General features: G+C 52.4%; 1 protein-coding gene across 2 annotated transcripts; it reads right to left on the reverse strand.

Annotated features, from left to right (window-relative positions):
- Nucleotides 1–14724: 14724 nt before the first annotated feature.
- On the reverse strand, nt 14725–18026 carry LOC144242861 (2-acylglycerol O-acyltransferase 3-like). Of its 2 annotated transcripts, XM_077777894.1 has the most exons (7): nt 17951–18026; nt 17636–17743; nt 17482–17552; nt 16994–17198; nt 16545–16719; nt 15073–15275; nt 14725–14995 (listed from the first exon to the last, which is right to left on the reverse strand). In XM_077777894.1, exons 1-7 carry the CDS (start codon nt 18021–18023, stop codon nt 14841–14843), a joined length of 990 nt encoding a protein of 329 aa, XP_077634020.1. In that variant the 5' UTR covers nt 18024–18026; the 3' UTR covers nt 14725–14840. The 2 variants fall into 2 exon arrangements, with proteins under 2 accessions (XP_077634020.1, XP_077634019.1); XM_077777893.1 differs by lacking the exon at nt 15073–15275 and having other exon boundaries at nt 17951–18023.
- Nucleotides 18027–18757: the final 731 nt, after the last annotated feature.

Consider the following 18757-nt stretch of genomic DNA (forward strand, 5'->3'; position numbering starts at 1 on the left):
TGTGCTTACTGTCAACAAATCCTCAGCAAGTGTCCATCGTCCCACAAGAAGTTCAAGCAGTCACCGCCACACCCAGTGAGGGTCTGAGGCATGCTCTGGGCTGGGGACAGACCTGAACTCTAGTCCCTGCCAGGCTCCCGGACACTCTGAATGACTTGGATGTCGCTTTGATCTTTCTGAGCCTCTGTTTCCTCTCTCGGGGGAGGCTGTGAGGAACCTGTGTTGAAGACAGCCTGTGCAATTGCAGCTGTTACTACTTGCACTGAAATAGAAAATTGTCCAAGTCCCCACCCACCCCCCAAAAAAACCCCGCCTTAATGGAACCAGAGAAAGGGAGAGATGTCCAGAAGTATCTGGGGGTGGGGGTTCCAGTTGTACTAGAAGGAAGCCTGGTTAGAACCCGAAGACAGCCCCATACTGGGCTGAGGAACCCACCCTCCCCAGCCCAAACCCCTGGTTTCCTGTCCTGCTTCAGGCCACTGGTTGGGGACATGGGAAGGGAGCCTGTGAAACAGCAACATTGTGCAAAGTTGGAGGAAGCCTGTCAGAGGGGCCAGACTTGGACAGATGCATCACCAGAGGGCCAACAGGGTATTAAAATTCTATTTCACCTCCAGCCTCACTCTCCGTCCTGCACACAGGGTGGGTGGTGAAGAGGTCATGGGGGAGAGGAATGGAGGAGCAGACTATGGGCAATGAGGAGCTAAGTGTCTGGGAGGTCCCGGGAGTGGGAGGTTAGGGGCACAGAGAGAAGGAGAGAGGGGACACTGACACAGAGGCGCAAGAGGCTTAGAGGGAGGCGGGGAGGGGAGAGAAAGGGCGGGAGGAAGAAAAGTAGTAAGTGTTGGACAGCTGGACCTTGCACGTCCCCCTACCTGCTTCCACCCACCAGGTGGCAGAAGGGAGAAGCCAGGAAGGGCAGAGTTCCCTCCCAGGCCAGGGCGACTGACACGGAAAGGCACTGAAGCCTGTGAAGGAACCCAATCTTTGGCCCTTAAGGGTAAAGGGCGGATAAGGGCAGAGCAAGGGCCTCCCCCAAACCCGGCAGATCGGATCAAGGTGTGGGCCACAGAGTTTGGGTGCGCTAGACTCGAGATGGTCCACTGAGAGGCAAGGCTAAAAGGTTAGCGAGGGAGCTGGGATGACGGTAGTAGGCTTCTGAGCCAACCACGGAATGTAGGTGACGAGGCGGGGCTTGCAAACGCTGGGGGCGCGGCTTTCTGAATACCAGCGGGAAAGGGCGGATCTAAATGCTCCTCTCCCCTCCTAGAGGAGGGTCCCACAGGTAGGCCTCCAGCAGGTACTGTTCTCCATAACCCTTGACCAGCTGGAGCCCCAAGCCGGCCTGGCAGAAGTCAGCCAGCTGCGACCATAACTGGGACGCCAGGAAGAGCTGGCGCATGACGTGGGGACCTGCTAGGTGCCAGGCTTGGCCCTGCAGGTCCCACAAAAGCTGGCTCTGCTCCTGCGCTCCAGCGCTGAGGAAGGCGTCGATTTTGAAGCAGTGCCTCCTGCTGTAGTTGCCATGCGGAACAGGGCAGGGGCTCATGCACGGTGTGAGTAAGCACAGGTGCTAGCAGCTGTCTTCGTGCTACTCCAGGCCCTAGGCCGCCAGGAGCCACAAGTTGCTCTCACGTGGCCAGTAGGGCTGCTAGTCCTGGATGAACATCAAGCTGCACAGAAGGCGACAGTACGAGGCGTGCCACGTCGCCATCAGCCTCCGACACGACCTCGGTGGGCAGTGGTGAGGTGAGAGAGACCGGCAGCGCCGCCAGCTGCACAAGCCCTGCCAGGCCAGAAGCACAGAGGTCTTGAATCAGACCCAATGGATGCTCCCGTGGGGGGCGAGAGTGAGCGCAGAGTGGGCAGCGGAAGGGCTGGAGAGCCCAGCGCCTCAGCACCTTCACTCCCACAGTCACACCCGCCGGCTGCCAGCAGGGCCCCTCGGAGGGTCCGACTGTGCCCCGCCAAGTGGAGCAGGGTACGTGAAAGCCTGCCCCCGCCTCGAGGTGGAGGAACCAGGGGCAAGTCCTCGGAATAGGCACCTGGAGCCCCAACGAGGGGCGGGCTTAGTGTGGGGGAGCCAGGGGACTGGGTTGTGGGCCCCTGGGTCTCAGAGGGGAAACCGATCAGTCGGTAAGATAGGGGACCCAGACGGGAAGGACAGAGGTTCACATTAGGATGTTTGGGTCCCTGGGGGGAGGCAGGATCAGTTGAGGGGAGTCAGGGTCACGCAAGTCCAGCCTGCTTAGGCTCCTCAGCCATCTGGAGGAAGGACTGCGGGTTTGAAGATTCGGAGTCAGGAACTTTTTGACTTTGCCTGGGCAGAAGGGCCTGGGGAAGGGCCTGGAGTCCGGGAGCGGGGCCCAAGGGCGCCCCCACTCGGTAGAGCCCGCCGAGAAAGAAAGCCTGTGACTGGGCTAAGGGGAAGGACACCCTGCTACCCGAGCTCCCCTGTGCTTCTCGCCTGCGTGGTGATTAGGCCTTATTTCCTGAGCTCCAGGGGCCCAGCTGGTCGTGCCGGGTGAGCCATGCGAAGGTGACCCCCGGGTTCTGTGGCTTGACCAGCTGCCAGCAGAGGCGCCCCAGCAGCCCGGCCACGCCCTTGCCGCGCTCCCAGGCCGCCGCGCGCAGCCCCTCCACCCGCGCCATCTCCCTGGCTTCTGTCACGTGCCCAGACTCCAGCTCCATCTTCGGACCCAGGCCGTCCAGGGGCCTTCCGCTCCTGCCAAGGCTCTCGGCTCACAGGGCTCCCTTCTTCCCCACGCTGGGCACTCGTCGTCACCGCTCCGGGCGCCAGCCCAGCCCCGGGCCTGCCCAAAGAGATCTCCTCAGCCCGTGGGTCTCGAATGGCTGAGCCAGCAAAAAGCGCATTCCACCTCTTCAGATGCCCCCAACACTGACCACGCCCCTTTTCCTTTGACCCCTCCCAGGAGCTCTCTACGCCCTCCCGCCCCGGGTCCTTTCATGCCTTGCTTCTTCTTAGCTCGTCCCCGGACCCTATCCAGGGGATGGTTCTGCTACTCAAGTCCGGGTGCTTTTCGGGGCGCGTTCAGTCTATCAGGGATCCTGACCCCACTCTTGCTTGCTCTCACCGCCAGTCTACCCTCTCTTGCCTGCTCTCTTCCTTTTGTGCTCCTGCCCCCGGAAACTGCAAATGAATGCTCAAACACGAAGCTCTCACCAGCCCCTCCCTCCGGTTCCTCTGCTACTGGAGTTCTCCACTGCTCTCCATCCCACCCTCATTGGCTGGGCCCCTGCATCCGCACACACTACTCTTTGGTTCTAAAGCCCACTGGCTTTGGAAGCCAGTGGGGAGGAGAAAGCCAAAAAAGAATCTGGAAGAGAACAGAGACCTCAGGGAAAAAGGCGAGGAGACAAGATGAAATGGGGGCAGAGGCAGGGGATGAGGAAGATACACCGACGAGCAGTGTGTGTGTGTGTGGAGGGGGGGGCACGGCCATGGATTGGGGACTGTTCTGGAGGGTCTTCCCCAGTCTTCCCCTCTGCCCTTTTCCAAGAGTGAGAAGTGGGAGAGGCAGGAGAGGGAGATTCCGAAGGAAGCTACTTAGCAGAGGTCCCCCTGGGCACCAGATTCTGGGGACAGGTGGGGGCGCAGTGACGACGCAGTGAGGCAGGAATGAAGGACTGGAAAGTGTCTCTCAACGTCTCAGCCAAGTCCAGGTCCAGTTATCTAGGTCGCTGGGCCGGGAGGTGTTGGGCTATAGGGGGCGGAGCGGCGGTCATCCCCTGGGGGGACGGTGGCCTTCTGCTGCCCGCATTCCACGGTGGAGGAGCACGAAAGCCCCCACCTCAAGGTCCGCGGCCCCCTACGTCGCCGGAGCTGGAACCCAGGGTAGGGAAGCCTAGACTCAGAGCGAGGCCTGGCACTCGAACAGCGAACAGTCCCTGTAGAGGGTTCGTTTCTGAGCCCCTAGGGACTGGAGCAGTCCCATCTCGGAGTTGGAGTGCTGCGAATGTAGGGAATGCGCTTCGGCTCAGTTGGCACGAGGGCCTGCGCGGGGAGACTCGGGGTGCGGGCACTACAGCTGCAGCTCTGAGCGGAGGATACCCCAGCGACCCGGAGAAACCCGGCCCGGATCTAGAACGGACTCGGTGAGGCCTTTGGGGGCGGGCAAGCGGATAGTAGGTGCCCAGGCGGGGCGCTGGAGCGGATCCAGGCGGCGGGGGCAGCTGGGTGGCCTCAGGTCTGGCAGACGAGACTGAAAGCTGGGCTTCAGGTGAGAAGTGCCTTGAGTTATGGTCGCGGGGGGTGAGCGCCTCCCCCTCGCCCTCCCTCCAGGCTCTGCCCAGCTCCTCTGCTCCTCCAGGCGCCCAGAGTGAATTTCTCACCTATCTCATTCCACTTTTTTATACTTTCTACTGGGCTGTGATCAGATGAAGGATCATGTCATGTTCCTGGGCTCCCACACACATGGCCACACAATAAATAACTGACAAGGCATCCAACCTTCTTCTTCTTCTTCTCTTAATAGGACTTCTTCCCATTTCTAATTTTTTTCCATTTCTGATTTTTAATACTGCTAACGCGCTGCACATCTCACAACGCCACAGTTAAGGTGGAATATGCTCAATTGTGGGATAGCACCTCAAGTCGTTATGGGAGTTGGAGGAAGAAAATCACTAGTGGCAGGAAGGAGAAGCAACCAGACTCTAAGCCCTCCCTTTTCACAAGAAGGCCTGCCTTCTGCTACCAGAAATTCAGGGATTGGTCCAACGTTCTCCACTTCCAGTCCTGCCAACCAATCAGAATAGAAAGTTTCCTGGAGCCCCTTCAAGACCAAACCACTCAGAAGGAAGATTCCAGAGCTCATTGGGCCTTTCAAAACCCTGTTGGTTCCAAATCACCAAGCTCAGACTTCCAAAGTCTCAATTCCCTGAGGGGGTAGCGGGGTGGTAGTGGTTGGAAGATGACTCATCTCCTGGCTACCCCTCCCAGCAAGGAAGAACAAGAGGCTTTCAGCATCTTTAAGTGCTCTGAGGATGCACTGAGGATGCAAGGTGAGGGACATCACCCTGTGCTACTGGGCTTTAAAATCGGCCAAGGGTAAGACCCCTGGGGATGGAAGAGTGATCTGCTGGTAGAGAGGAAGACCTGGTTTCACAGGTCTGGATTCCAGGGCCACCATGTACCCCCTCCTGATGGTGAGCCCCAGAACCATCCAGAATGTTTACAGAGCACTTTGACTTCATTGTCACAGCCCTGTAGAATGGGTGAGACTGTAAAGTGGGTTCTGAGAGGTCCCATGATGTGGGCCAGGGACACTGTGAGGTTTTCTGACTGCAAACTCAGACCCCAGTGCCCATTCGCCCCTCCGAGGTCAGATGTACTATGCTTCGCAAACTGTAAAGCACAAGGCAAATGTCGTTGTTGTTAATGCTGGAGGTTTCCCTTAGTTGCTCTGAATTTTGTAAACCCTGTCTTATACCGTGGGGTCTGTATTGGCTTTGACCCTCACGCTGGGCTTGTTTCTTTGGGCCTTTTCTTCGGGAGAGAGTGTTGTTGTGTTTGCCTTGTCTCTAAGCAGGTGGGTCTTACTGTAGGCAAGGTGCTGTGTGTTGTTTCTTTTGGGCCCAACCTCTGGTGCTGGGCCCTTCCCATCCCTGTCTTTCTCTCCAACCCCTCCTCCCCAGCAGACCACCTTGGGTCTTCCTCACCACCTTCTGAACACCTTCGCACCCTGGGTTTCTTGAGTCCGGGACTTTCTTCCTGAAGACTTCTGTGTTTTGACTCTTCTCTGTGACCCCCTTTCCCCCTCTGTCTCTCCAAGCTGTGAGATCAAGGCTGAGACCCCTGCCCTCTCCCCAATCCAGTGACCCCTGTATCTAGGCAGTTCCCTAAACTACAAGTAAAGTTTTGACTTCCCAGGTCATCTCCAGCCATCTGTGGGACAACAGCACTTGGATGACAGCAGAGAAATAACCGATGCTTAACAGGAATTGAGCAGGGCACCTAATAGGCGTTTTGTTGTACAATCTTCATGAAAAGCTCATCTGGAGATAAGGAAGGAGACCAACGATGTGAGGGTTAAGTAACTGGCCCCAAGTTGCAGAGCCAAACAAGGTATAAAAGTCGTACTCAGGATTATAGCACCGAAAAGAATCATCCAGATCATTTCAGAAGGCAAATTATCACAGATGACACATACTCCTGGTGACTCCCGGTTTCCTGGTCTGTAAAGAGGGCATAGCACCTAACTTCCAGTCAAGGTTGAATAAGATCAAATGAATAAAAAGTGCCTGGCGTCACATAGAAATTCAGTTAAAAGAAAGTGTTACTATCTAGCCCACCGGAGGAGCAATTCTCACATGTGGTGCACTGTAGCTTCCCCACAGAATTGACACATCACCAGAAGCCTGTATTATTTATTCTCTCTTTGGGGCTGTCAGCCTTTACGATATTTATGAACCAGGTGATAGAAAGCTGGGAAACCACTGAGCTTGAGAATAAATTCCTTGAGAACTGGGTTGGTGTTAGAGTTAACTTTATACCTTTGGCATTTTGTTCAGGTCTTGGCACATAGTGAGTGCTTAAGGAGTCTGATGTGAATCAATGAATGATTTTAACCGATTTCTAGAGTGGGGTAAGGCAAGACTGCCTTCAATCATGAATCAAAGGTCACCCACTGGAGAGAAGTAGGAGCAGACTCCCGATATCCAACACCAAGCCGATGCACAACCCAACTCGCACTACATTTCTAAAGGTTCAGCGTGATGGCTGTGCTTAGAAGTCCTTGAAATTCTACCTCTTCTGTTTCCACCCATCACCAGGCTCCTCTCTCCAGCCCGCAAATGCCAACACCAGCTGCAATGTCTGTCATTCCTCCGGCAAACATTAATGGCATCTTCTGTGTGTCTGCTTAACCCACTTTTGCTCTCAAAGAGCTCAGTGGAGTTGGCCATCCACTTGTATCCTGGACTATATCTCATATAAACAAAAAGAGAACAGGGGCACCTAGGTGGCTCAGTAGGTGAAGCATCCAACTCTGGAATTAGGCTCAGGTCATGACCTCATGGTCGAGGGATGGAGCGCCACATCGGACTCCTCACCGAGTGTGGAGCCTTCTTCGGATTCTCTCTTTCCCTCTCACTTTGCTCCTTCCCCTGCTCCCACACATGCTGTCTCTCAAAATCAGTAAATAAACGGGGCGCCTGGGTGGCTTAGTCGGTTAAGCGTCCGACTTTCGCTTAGGTCATGATCTCGCGGTTCGTGGGTTCGAGCCCCGCGTCGGGCTCTGTGCTGACTGCCAGCTCGGAGCCTGTTTCAGTCTGTGACTCCCCCTCTCTCTGACCCTCCCCTGCTCACGCTGTCTCTCTCTCTCTCTCTCTCTCCTAGAAATAAATAAAACATTTTTAAAAAAATCAGTAAATAAACAATATAAAATATAGACAGGACAGTATAACGAAGCCCCAGAAGCCCCACTAGCATATCATTGGCTTCAAAAAGTATCAGCAAACTCAACAAACACCCGAGGCCTCAATCCAATCCCTGGTAACTGTGGCCTGTCACCAACCATGTGAGTCAGTTTGGAAGCGGCTCCTTCACCCCAAGCCGAGCCTTGAGGTACTGCAGTCTTGGTCAGCAGCTAGAAGGCAAGCCTGAGAATTCTAGGCCAGAATCTCCCAGCTAAGCCCCTCCTTCTGAAACTGTGCCATAATCATTGTTTGTTCTTTTAAGCTGGTGGGTTTAGGGGGGTTTTACTCTTCAGGAACAAGGAACTGATAACGTTGATAGGTATGTTATACTCCTTTTAATCTATAGATTTCCCTTTCATCTCTCCCTTTCTGCAACTGTTTGTTGAGGAAACAATTGGTTGTTCCTAGTAAATGTGCTCAGTGTCTGGATTCTGCTGATTCCACCTCCATGGTGGTGTTTGTCTTATTTCTCTCTCCTCTCTGTTTCCAGTGGCCTGGGAATTAAATCTACATGCTGTGTCCATTATGGTAGTCATTAGCCACTCGTGGCTATTGGGCACCTGAAATGTGGTGGGCACAATTGAGGAACTGAGCTTTTTATTTAATTTATTTGAATTACATTTAAAAATATATCATTGATGTAGTCTTTGGAAACCATTAAAAATTATTTTTTAATATTTAAATAATCTCTGCACCCATTGTGTTGCTGTAATTTACAACCACAAGATTGAGAGTCACTTGCTCTTCTGACTGAGCCATCAGCAACCTTCGAAAACTCTTAAGTATGTTCAGAATAACTTTTTCACTTGTGAATTTTATGAACTTCAAATACAGATCATACATTTCCCTTGGATGTTTAGCATGTAAATTGAAAAAGGTTCATTTCATTTTATTTTTTTATTTTTATCATATAAATATATATGTATATATATAGAGAGAGAGAGAGAGTCTGAGAGAGTAAGGGAGGTATAGAGGAGGAGAGAGAGATATATAATCTCAAGCTGCACCACACTCAGCGCTGAGCCTGACAGAGGTTTGATCCCAGATCCCAGGATTCAACTTGAGTTGAAATCAGGTATCAGACACTCAATGAGCTTCGCCACCCAGGTGTCCCTAAATTGAAATATGTTCTATGTGCACAATACAAATCAGACTTCAAGTTCTTAGCCCCAATAGAAATTATGTAAAATATCTCATTACTATTTTTATTACATATTGAAAGAATATGTTGGACATACTGGGCTAAATATGAAAATATTATTAAAATTAATTCCACCAATCTCTTCTTTATTATTTTATTTTTACTTTATCTTATATTATTTTATTTTGTTTCATTTAATTTTATTTTAGTAGGTTGAGCATCCAAAGTGGGGTTTGAATTCTTAACCCTGACATCAATAATCACAGGCATGGAGCACCTCGGTGGCTCAGTTAAGTGTGTAGCTTGGGTTCAGGTCAGGATCTCATGGTTCGTTGGTTTGAGCCCTCCGTTGGGCTCTGTGCTGACAGCTCAGACCTAGGAGGCTGCTTTGGATTCTGTATCTCTCTCTCTTTCTCTCAAGAATAAATAATGTTAATGTTTATTTATTCTTGAGACAGAGAGACAGAGAATAAGTTGGGAAGGGGCAGAGAGAGAGGGAGACAGATTCAAAGTAGGCTCCAGTCTCTGAGCTGTCAGCACAGCACCCCACAGAGCCCAACGCAGAGCTCGAACCCACGAAGTGCGAATCATGACCTGAGCTAAAGTCGTACGCTCAACCAACTGAGCCACCCAGGCACCCCTGAAAAATAAATAAATGATAAAAAGAAAGAATTGCAGGCTCTACCAACTGAGCCAGCCGGGCACCACTCCTGAAAAAGAGGTTTTTAAAGTGGTTACTGTCAGAGAAGCTTAAGTCATACACTGGCTCACAGTCAATTTCTTACTGAGAATCGGGTTGCAGTGTTTTGGGAAGGACCTATTCTTCCATAAAAGGCTCAAACGTACTTTATCTTGTTGGAATCTCAAAAGATGCTGATGCTGAATCCAGTCCAAGGCTCCAATCCATTTAGTGTTTAGTTGTTGCAAAACGTTGGTAACCTTCTGAGGTCATTCTGTTCTGCTGTACTATGATTACCCTGAGGATAGTTTGTGAAGTTCAGACAGGGTGAATGCTTACAATGTTTCCTCTTCTTTGTTAATTTACAAAAGAACAAGTTGATGCCTTAGCACCTTTCAGTGGTGGTCAACTCTTCTTTTTAGAACCACTATGACCTCATGGACTTTCAAACACATTTAATGTGATACAGTTACTGTCCCTTCCTGATGTTTCAGGGTATCTGCTGTTTGGATACACTGATGCTTTACAGTGACACAGAAGGGTCACAATGGATCCTTAGAAAGAGCTGTGGGATGTAGAGGTGGGATGGTCTGAACCTGCCTGGCAGGCTGGGAAATTAAGGGAGGTGTCCTAGAAGAGGGACCTGAACTCAGTTGTAAACAATCTTCTCCAATGGATAAAGGATAAAGTCCTGCCAGCAGGAATAGACAGCCAGAGCAAAGCCTAGAGGCAAGCAGCAGCCTGTTTCACAATAACAACTGTTCTGGGTTGTATCAACCCCAAGAGGGGGGCTGGCCAACAGCCAAGGGGAGGGGGAAGATAGGAAGGGGAGGCAGAAAGTTTTAAGCCAGAGGACACATTTGCCTTGTGAGTAAGATAGCCCTTTCGTGGCCACATGGAGAATGGCAGGGAAGGAAAAAGCCCTGAGACCAGGGAGAAAGCTCAACTCATAAGGTTTCTTGGGGTCATACGTTTATAAGTTAGACTCTTCCAGATCAGAAGGAGAAATCACAGTGTTGGGGTTTATTATCCAGCTACACGGGAGGAGGAATGGCACAAGGGAGCTCGGTAAGGTTGAAAATAGAATAGACCCTTCAAGACAGTCTAGTGATCCATGTTCCTCTGTGCACCCGATCTGCACTCGTCCTTAAGGAAAGATCCCAAGGCGAATGCTCATCATTTTCCCTGACCATAATTAGCACAAGAGACCACCTCTGGGTGGTGTAGTCCCAAGGCACAAGCGCAGAGGATTTTTGAGTGACCTTTTATTAATATTATTATTTTTTTGTATGCAGTCCTTGAACTCATGACGCTGAGATCAAGACTCGAGCTGAGATCAAGAGTCGGACATCCACTTCCTGAGCCACCCAGGCACCCCTGTGTGAAGTTTTATTTTTTTATTATTTTTTAAAATATTTTATTTATTTCTAGGAGAGAGAGAGAGAGACAGAGTGAGCAGGGGAGGGTCAGAGAGAGAGGGAGTCACAGACTCTGAAACAGGCTCCAGGCTCCNTAAAAATATAAATATAAACACCCTGTTGTGGGTTGAATTGTTCCCCCTGTCTCACAAAGATATATGGAAGTCCTAACCCCTCCTACCCATGAAAGAGACCTTATTTGAAAATAGGTTTTGTGCAGACATTACCATATTAAGCTGAGGTCATCCTAAGGGTGGGCCCTTGTCAAGTATGACCAGTGTTCTATAAGGAGAGGGAACTTTGGACAAGACACAGAGGGGAAAGGCCGTGTGACAACAGAGGCAGAGGCGGGGTGATGTAGCCGCAGCCGAGGGTTGATGCACCACCAGGGGCTGGAAGAGGGGAGGGAGAGTTTCTCCTCTACCTGTGTCAGAGGGATCAGACTGTGCTCACACCTTGATTTTGCCCTCTGGAACAGTGAGACATTGAACTTGTTTCTAATCACCAAGCGAGTGGTACGGTGTTACAGTAGCCCCACAAAACCAGTAGTATAGCTCCTTTCCATCCCATGATCCATGCATTGACCCCTCTGGTCCTTGAAGGGACCGTTGAGCCGTCCCGCCTTCTGCTGGGTTTCCTGGTGTTTGGCACAACCTGGAAAGTGGGTGGCTTGGTCCCTCTACAGCAGGTGTCCCGGACCAGGTCGCTTTATGTATTCAGCACTCCACACGCGTAAGGCATGGGGATCACCGTAACACACTCAAAACGCAAAACCGAACAAGACACACGTCCTGCCCTTAACATTAGGATTCACGTGAGATAAAAGATCAGAAAGGAGCTCTATGTTGGGGCAGCCGAACCACGGTCCTCCTAATGTGATGGTGCACATAATGTGATCATGTACTGCAACAATGTAATGTAATATAACGTAATGTAACATAAGGTAACATAAAGCAATGTAATTACAAGTAATGTACTACTTGTGCGGGGGTGTGGTCACGAGAAGCTCTTGTGTCAGGAGAATAGTGGCACTCGCTGATGTTGGTGAGCACCCTGCCAGGTGCCATGTGAAGCCCTTTCCATGCGTAGCTCATCGGGAGCTCAGTGTGACCCGGTGGTGCAGACAACAGGATCAGATGGGGTATGTGAGCCACCAATACCGACACATGGTAAGTGCTGAACACCAGGAGGTGTAGCTATGACTTGAGGGTAGGGGTCCTGTCTATTCCCCCCCAGACAGGAAGGAGAGCCGGGTCAGGCAGGGTTGGGAGGCTGGGCTGGGCTCTATTTAAGCGGAACCTCAAAAGCTGAGCTCAGGAGTTTTGCACTTTCTGACAACAAAGGTCCAAAGGCAGTGAGGATCCAATAGGGAGAAGTACGTGATGAAAATCCCCTTCTAGGAAGAGCATCTTGACAGCAAGAGAAGGTGTTGGATGGGAGACAAGAGGCAAGACCCCTGAGGGCTGAGGGGTGGTCCCAGCGGGAGTCCATGGAGGGAGGGGAGCACGGAGGGGAAGGAGACGCTACAACCCACTTAGCAGGAAGACACAGGAGGCCAGGAATTTTGAATGGGCTTCTGGAAGGTGGGGACAGAGGAAGGAGGTGAAGGTATTCGGGCCCCTCCAGCATATAACTGGGAGAATGATAATACGGTGGCGCCAGGTGGTTCAGTGCATGGAACTCACTGAACACGTAGTCTAGAGAGCTTGGCTTTTCATGGCCAGAGAGAAACAAGCAGCTGGGGAGGATCCGCAGTGGCTGGTGCTGGAACTCGGGAGGAAGGACGGGCGAAAGGGCCTGAGGAAAGCTCACCCCTGAGAGGTGACAGCGAGTCCCAAAGCACATTAGGGTCTGCGTAGGGGGCGGGTGAATGGGCACTGGGCACAGGGCTCCAGTCAGACCCTAGCTGGGTTCTCACTGTCTGGGTCTGGAGCTTCCAAAACAGCTGAGCAAGGGCCTAACGTCCTCCAGCCTGCTCTTCATTCTCCAGAAAGGTTTCCAGGTGTTTCCTCCTGGCTCCACTGGGGTGAGCAGGCACCACCCAGGAGAGAAATCCAGGGGTAGAGAATGCTGGGAAGCTGGTGGGTGACAGTTTTCCTCGACCCAAACACAAAGGTGTCTGTGCTGTTGTCCCAGGTTCTCGCGTGTCCATCTCACCCACTTCCAGAAAACCCCTGTGTCTGCTCAGTCGGTGACAGCTGGAGCTGTGACTTCGACACTTGTCTGCGTTGTGATTCAATGAAAAAGGTTTTAAACCCTATGAGTCTGAAGGGGGTAGTCCCAGAGGAATCTGAAACAAGATGGTCCTGACAATCAGTGTGAGGCCCCCAAGAGTAAAAGGAATCAGTCACAGCAGCTAGTGAGGGAGGGAGAGGATAAGAGTTCAGCCAGATTTCTTTCTACTGGGCTGTGCCAGGCTGGGCTGCCCCTCCTGGCCAAGGAAGCAGCCAGCATGCCACCCTTGCTGGAGGGCAGTAATTTCCTACCCTTGGATAAAGGTCAAAGTATAGATAACTACCCAAGCTACAGGTCTGTGCATCAACTTTTCAAATTACTTATTTATGTATTTTGAGAGAGACAGAGAGAACATGAGCAAGGAAGCAGCAGAGTCGGGGAGAGACCCAGGAATGCTCTGTGCTGTCAGTGAATGCAGAGCCCAATGCAGGGCTCAAACCCATGAAACTGTGAGATCATTTCCTGTACTGAAATGAAGAAGTCAGACGTTCAACTGACTGAGCCATCCAGGTGCCCCCTCTATGTACCCGCTTAAGGTGCATGAAGTTTTCACCTGAGAAGGACCCAGAAAAGTCACACAGATAAGTCATAGGACTGCCCAGATTTTCATCCAGGAACAAGAAAAAATTCTTCCAGAATATACTATATAGGAAGTAGGAGGCAATATAGTTGCAGCTCAATGACATTTCAACAAGGTATTCTTATGTCCTGGATTCAGTCCTGGATATAGACTGGGCACAGCCAGTAAGGCACTGATGTAGTCAGAGGATGCTATGACCATATGAGGTTCCCCTAGACTCTTTGGTCTTCGCTTCTTGTTGGACTGATCCCATTCCCACGATGGGGATGACACTATTTTGCCAATCTGTGTTCTAAGCCTCTAAACATTTTTTTTTTTAAGTTTATTTATTTCAGAGAGACAGAGACAGCACAAGCCTGGGAGGGGCTAAGGGAGAGTAGGGAGAATCCCAGGCTGTCAGACTGAGTAAGGCATAGGGCTCGAACTCATGACACTTCAATATTAAATCTTTCACCTTCACCAGAGTCCTGTGCTTGTTGAGCAGATGGGATGCTGATGGCCTAATGCTGGGCCTGCAGTCGAGCTCCGTGCTGGTCGGATAGGTCCTCGGTTCCCCTTAGCTCCCAGCTACAAGGAACATGAAGGATGGAGGGAGGATGTGGCATCGAGCTGCGTAATAACTCTGCCTTTCTTACAACCGGAGATCATGTCCCTCCCCATGAAGCCAGATGCCCTGGGCCGAGCTCAGTGTTGCCCGTGCTCCTGTGCCAGGCATCCTGTCTTCCGCAGCCCACCCTGCAACACCTCCCCCTCCACAGAGCCCCCCTCCCCAGCTCAATCCTGAGGCCCTGCAGCTCTCAGTGAAGCAGACGCCTTCATTCGCAGAGGGAGAAAGGGCTCAGCAAAGGAAAGAGGCCTATGTGAGCTCTTGCAGCAGGATTGAGTCTTGCTGGGAGGAGAATTCAGGGTTCTGGCCCCCTATCTGAGGCAGCAGCTGTGGGGGCACCTGGGTGGCTCACTGGGTTAAGGTTCAGATTTAAGGTCAGGTGGTGATCTCATGGTTTGTGGGTTCGTGTCGAGCTCTGTGCTGACAGCTCGGAGCCTGGTGCCTGCCTGGATTCAGCGTCTCCCCTTCCCTCTCTGCCCCTCATCCGCCTACATGTTTTTTTTCTCTCTCAAAATGGATGTTAAAAAGAAAAAAGTACTACAGCAGCTCCAAACACGTGAGATGGAGGCGGGTTACCCACGGAGGAGCAACGTGAGCTCTCAGCCATCCAGTTCTAGAAAGCAGTGGTGGGAGAGAAGGAGCTTTTATTGAGGCAGTATAGTCATCCTTAGGGGGAGGTCCCAGTGTCCTGGGGCTCCGGGGTGGAGGGGACTCCGGGCTGGGGGCGGATGGCCAGGCCGCGGCTACATAAAGGTGAGGTGAGTCGAGGCAGGGACCCCACAGCTTTCCTTGTGCTCCTCAAACAGCTTCTCCAGAGCCTGCATGTAGAGCGTGTGATAGTGGTCCACCTCCTCCTCGCTGGGGCGGAGGCTCTGGGGCACCGGAATGGGGCGGCCCACTGCAGGGAGAGGGGGGACACAGGTGAGGTCGGGGTGGGGGGGCCTCTGCCTTCCTGCCCCTGAGACGGGCACTCACCCACGGTGGTGATGGGCCTGGCAAAGGGCAGCAGGCCCCAGGAGTCGGCCGAGAAGAGTCCGCGGCCCCAGAAGATGCAGGGACTGTAGCCTGTGAGCTTCTTGAAGGTCATCTGGCACAGGTATTGCCGGGGGTTGGGGGCAAAAACCTTCAAATGGAAGATGTCGTTCTCTCCAAAGGAGTACATGGGTACCAGGGAGGCACTGGGCAGGGACAGGGAGAGAGAGGAGGGGTGTTCAGGCCAGCGGATCTCGGGGCACCCCAAATGGGACTGCAGACCCCTCCCCACACCTGCCTCCACTTCTCAAGGTCTTTTCAAGCATATGACAAAGAAAGATCTGCAAGAAAGGACTCACAATTCTGGAGAAATGCTTACGTACTGTGCCTTCGTCACCAGCTGAGCCTTGAAGCACATGGCGGTTAGGGAGCCCTGACCCCCACCCCGGTGCAGACAGAACCCCTTGGACGGCCTCCACGAAATTTAACACAAGCAGCATGTCCAATAACAGGGACAGTCGATTAACACATATTTGTATCATTCTTTATACTGTATTTTTACCATATAGTGAGTAGTGAAAAGAAAGTGCTGTTAAGGGGCTCCTGGGTGGCTGTCGGTTAAGCAACTGACTTTGGCTCAGGTCATGATCTCATGGTGTGTGAGTTCAAGCCCTGCATCCGGCTCTCAGCACAGAGCCTGCTTTGGGTTCTCTGTTCCCCTCCATCTTTGTCCCTCCCATGCTCTCACTCTCTCAGAATAAATAAACTTAAAATAATATTCTAAGAAATCCATGGATAGTGGACACATGTAGTTCAAACCTATGTTGTTCAAGACTCAACTGTATACAATTCCTCACCTAGTTGTTGCAACTACAATATCGTTGCAAAGTTAAGCTATGAGTCTGTTTCGCAAGTAAAGACACATGTCTGAGGTCTTGTCATTGAAGTAGTGTCAGAAAGGGATTTGAACCTAGGGCTTCTGAGAACAAGGTCCTGCTACTCGTGATATGATCCTGCCTCTTTCAAAGAGGGAAGACTGGACCAGAAAGTGGGAATGATGCTTGAAGTAGAGAACACCTGCACATGTTGAAATGAGAGGGGGCTCCTGGGCGCCTTGTTGTGTGGAGCTTCCAACTTCAGCTCAGGTCGTGATTTGGAGGCTTGTGAGTTTGAGCCCTGTATCAGGCTCTGTGCTGACAGCTCAGAGCATGGAGCCTGCTTCCGATTCTGTGTCTCCATCTCTCCTCCCCCATTCACACTCGGTCTCTGTGTCTCTCTCAAAAAGAAATAAACATTAAAAGAAAAAACTGCTGACATGAGAACCCTGAGGTTCAACGCACAGTGCCGGCTTGGGGACACAGAGGGCCACCCACAGGGACCTGGCCGTGTAGGGACTGAGAGTGTGGGTACCCAGATGCAATGCACACCTCTGACCATCAGCAGCATCCCCGGCTGGGCACCTGCACCCCACTCACCCGTGCCTCAGTGCCAGGCGCACGAAGCCTTTGCGATTCCGCAGAACGAGGTGGTGCTCCCTTGGGATTGCATACAGGGCTTCCTGGGCCCCCCCAACCGCAATGACCACAGCCTGCCCACTCGGGGGCTGAGAGAGAACAAAGTCCAGGCTCCTCCGGTTCACAGAACATGCTCCTGCATGCATGAGGAGGTGGGGAGTGATCACCACCACCATCCACTCCTGGGCTGCCTCGTCCTTCCCTCACCCTTTTTGCGTGTGCCCTACACACCATTACATACAAACTTGCTGCCCTATGTGACTTATAGTCCCTCTCTCAGCAAGGGGGACAGGATATTTGTCCAAAGCTACTCAATGATGCCCACTGTGAGCCCTGCCAACCTTCAGGCCTGGTCCCTGTGTCTGGTGGGCGAAGGGCAGTGTGGCTGGGATGGGGGAGGGGCGCCTCACCTAAGGACATGACATAGTCTCGATAGACTGGGAAGAGGAAGAGGGTGTGCAGCACTGCAAACATGGCCCGAATTCCGGGGAAGTGCTTGGAGAAGTCGTTGGCCTCGGTGCAGATATTACAAAAAGTTCCCATGCCCATGATCCCATGTGGGTGAGCAGCCAGCACATAATTCCGATCAGGGGGCAGCTCTGCTGTTTTCACCAGCTTGGGGATGTTGGGCAGGAATAGAAGAAAGCAGCGTGGAAAGCAAAATACCAGATGAAAAGAGTTGCCCTCCACCCCACAGACTTCAAAGTTCAAAGTCATCCCTGAGTCAACAGCAGGTGTTGGGGCTACACTGGAACACAACTCCGCCCCCCCCCCCCACTCCCTCTGGTCCCATTGTTTCAGTTGAGAATATGCAGGGGTACATAGACAGGGGTGACTAAGTCTGTGATTTGGGAGAGAGGGAGGAGGCCGATAGTCTTTGTGGACTGTGACCTGTCACCTTGATTGGATAGTAATCCCTTAGGTGTTTCCAAATGTTCCAGTTCCTCATGAACTCCAAGCGCCTTCCACCTTGGGGCAGAGAGATGGGTGGAAGACTCTGGGGCGCTTGGCCACCTTTTCTGCTCCCCGGGTGCAAGTCCGAGCATGCTCACCTTGGTTGGGAGTGTCCCAGTTCAGGAAGAACCACGCCAAGTAGAGAGCAGAGAGAGACCAGAGTGGCGTGAAGAGGAAGAAGAGGAGGAGAATGGAGAAGAAGGGGCCTGGGTGAAAGACAAAAAAGAGAAGCACTTAGCTTTTGAAGCTGGGTTGTCCAGTCCAGCCACTCCTCTCCTCTCTGCTCACAGATGGGGAGGGTGCACCCAGCCACCTCTGACCTTGTCCTGCTCCCTTTGCAAGGGGGGGGGGCTCTCGCCTTTCTACCCAGACTCCCTGCTCCCTTTGGGGTCCCGGGCCACAAGACCTCCTACCCATGAAGAGGAAAGAGAGCACCAAATGGTAGACGCCTATTCTTTGCAGCCACTGTTTCTGCCAGGTTTCCATGGTGGAGGGGCAGGGCAGGGCTGTGGGAGACTCCTGTCCAGTAGAGCTCCTCTGCCAGCAGGGGTCCTGGAGCCAGAGCACAAACCAGGAAGGTTTAGGTGCCCACGGGATGGATGGTTTTCTCCTGAGAAGAGCCAAGTCGTCGTAGCCTCGCAGAGCGCGGGTGTGTTGTGTGCCTGTGTGGAGTGGATGTGGAGATCTTGAATTCAGAGCGCCAGAGTCTCCAGAATGATCCTTGAACTGCCAGCTTCGGTAGGTCAGGACTGGCCTCTGGGCGGAGTTGGGAGGGGACAGGAAGTGTGCGAGGGAGGTGGGACATTGACTGTGAAAAGGAGTCTCCAAAGAATCTAGGGGGCCCACGGACTGGGTCCCTGCCTCCCGGATGGCTGAGGCCTGAAGCCGCGCTGAAGCTATGTGATCTCCAAGCACGCATCGCGGAGTGTGGAGAAGCCCTGAGCAGGAACACTCACACACTGCAGCTCTGTTCCCATGTATAATTTCCCTCCCTGCGCACAGTAGCTTCGGGGAGCGGGAGGATCAGGGAGGTCTGCCTACGTGAGGGCGAGGTGCCGGTGGGCCTTTTGCCTTGGCGAGCTTTGCCCTCCTGGAAGGGCTGAGGGAGCCTCTCCACCTGAACTCATGCCTTGCGTCCACCTGAGCCTAATGGGACAGGAGCTTCGGGGGACTGGGATCGCGGCAGTGGGGGGTGGGTCACGCTGTGAGCAGAACTCGAT

Source organism: Crocuta crocuta, unplaced genomic scaffold, assembly GCF_008692635.1.
Source record: "Crocuta crocuta isolate KB4526 unplaced genomic scaffold, BGI_CrCroc_1.0 scaffold217, whole genome shotgun sequence".
Lineage (NCBI taxonomy): Eukaryota > Metazoa > Chordata > Mammalia > Carnivora > Hyaenidae > Crocuta > Crocuta crocuta.

Excerpts from the sequence above, each read along its gene's own strand:
- LOC144242861 (XM_077777894.1), bottom strand. The coding sequence starts at position 18,023 with ATGGAAACCTGGCAGAAACAGTGGCTGCAAAGAATAGGCGTCTACCAT. Across the intron at positions 17,744-17,950 it reads GCTCTCTTTCCTCTTCATGG|GCCCCTTCTTCTCCATTCTC; the intron begins GTAGGAGGTCTT and ends TCTTTCACCCAG. Across the intron at positions 14,996-15,072 it reads CAGGCCCATCACCACCGTGG|TGGGCCGCCCCATTCCGGTG; the intron begins GTGAGTGCCCGT and ends CTCTCCCTGCAG.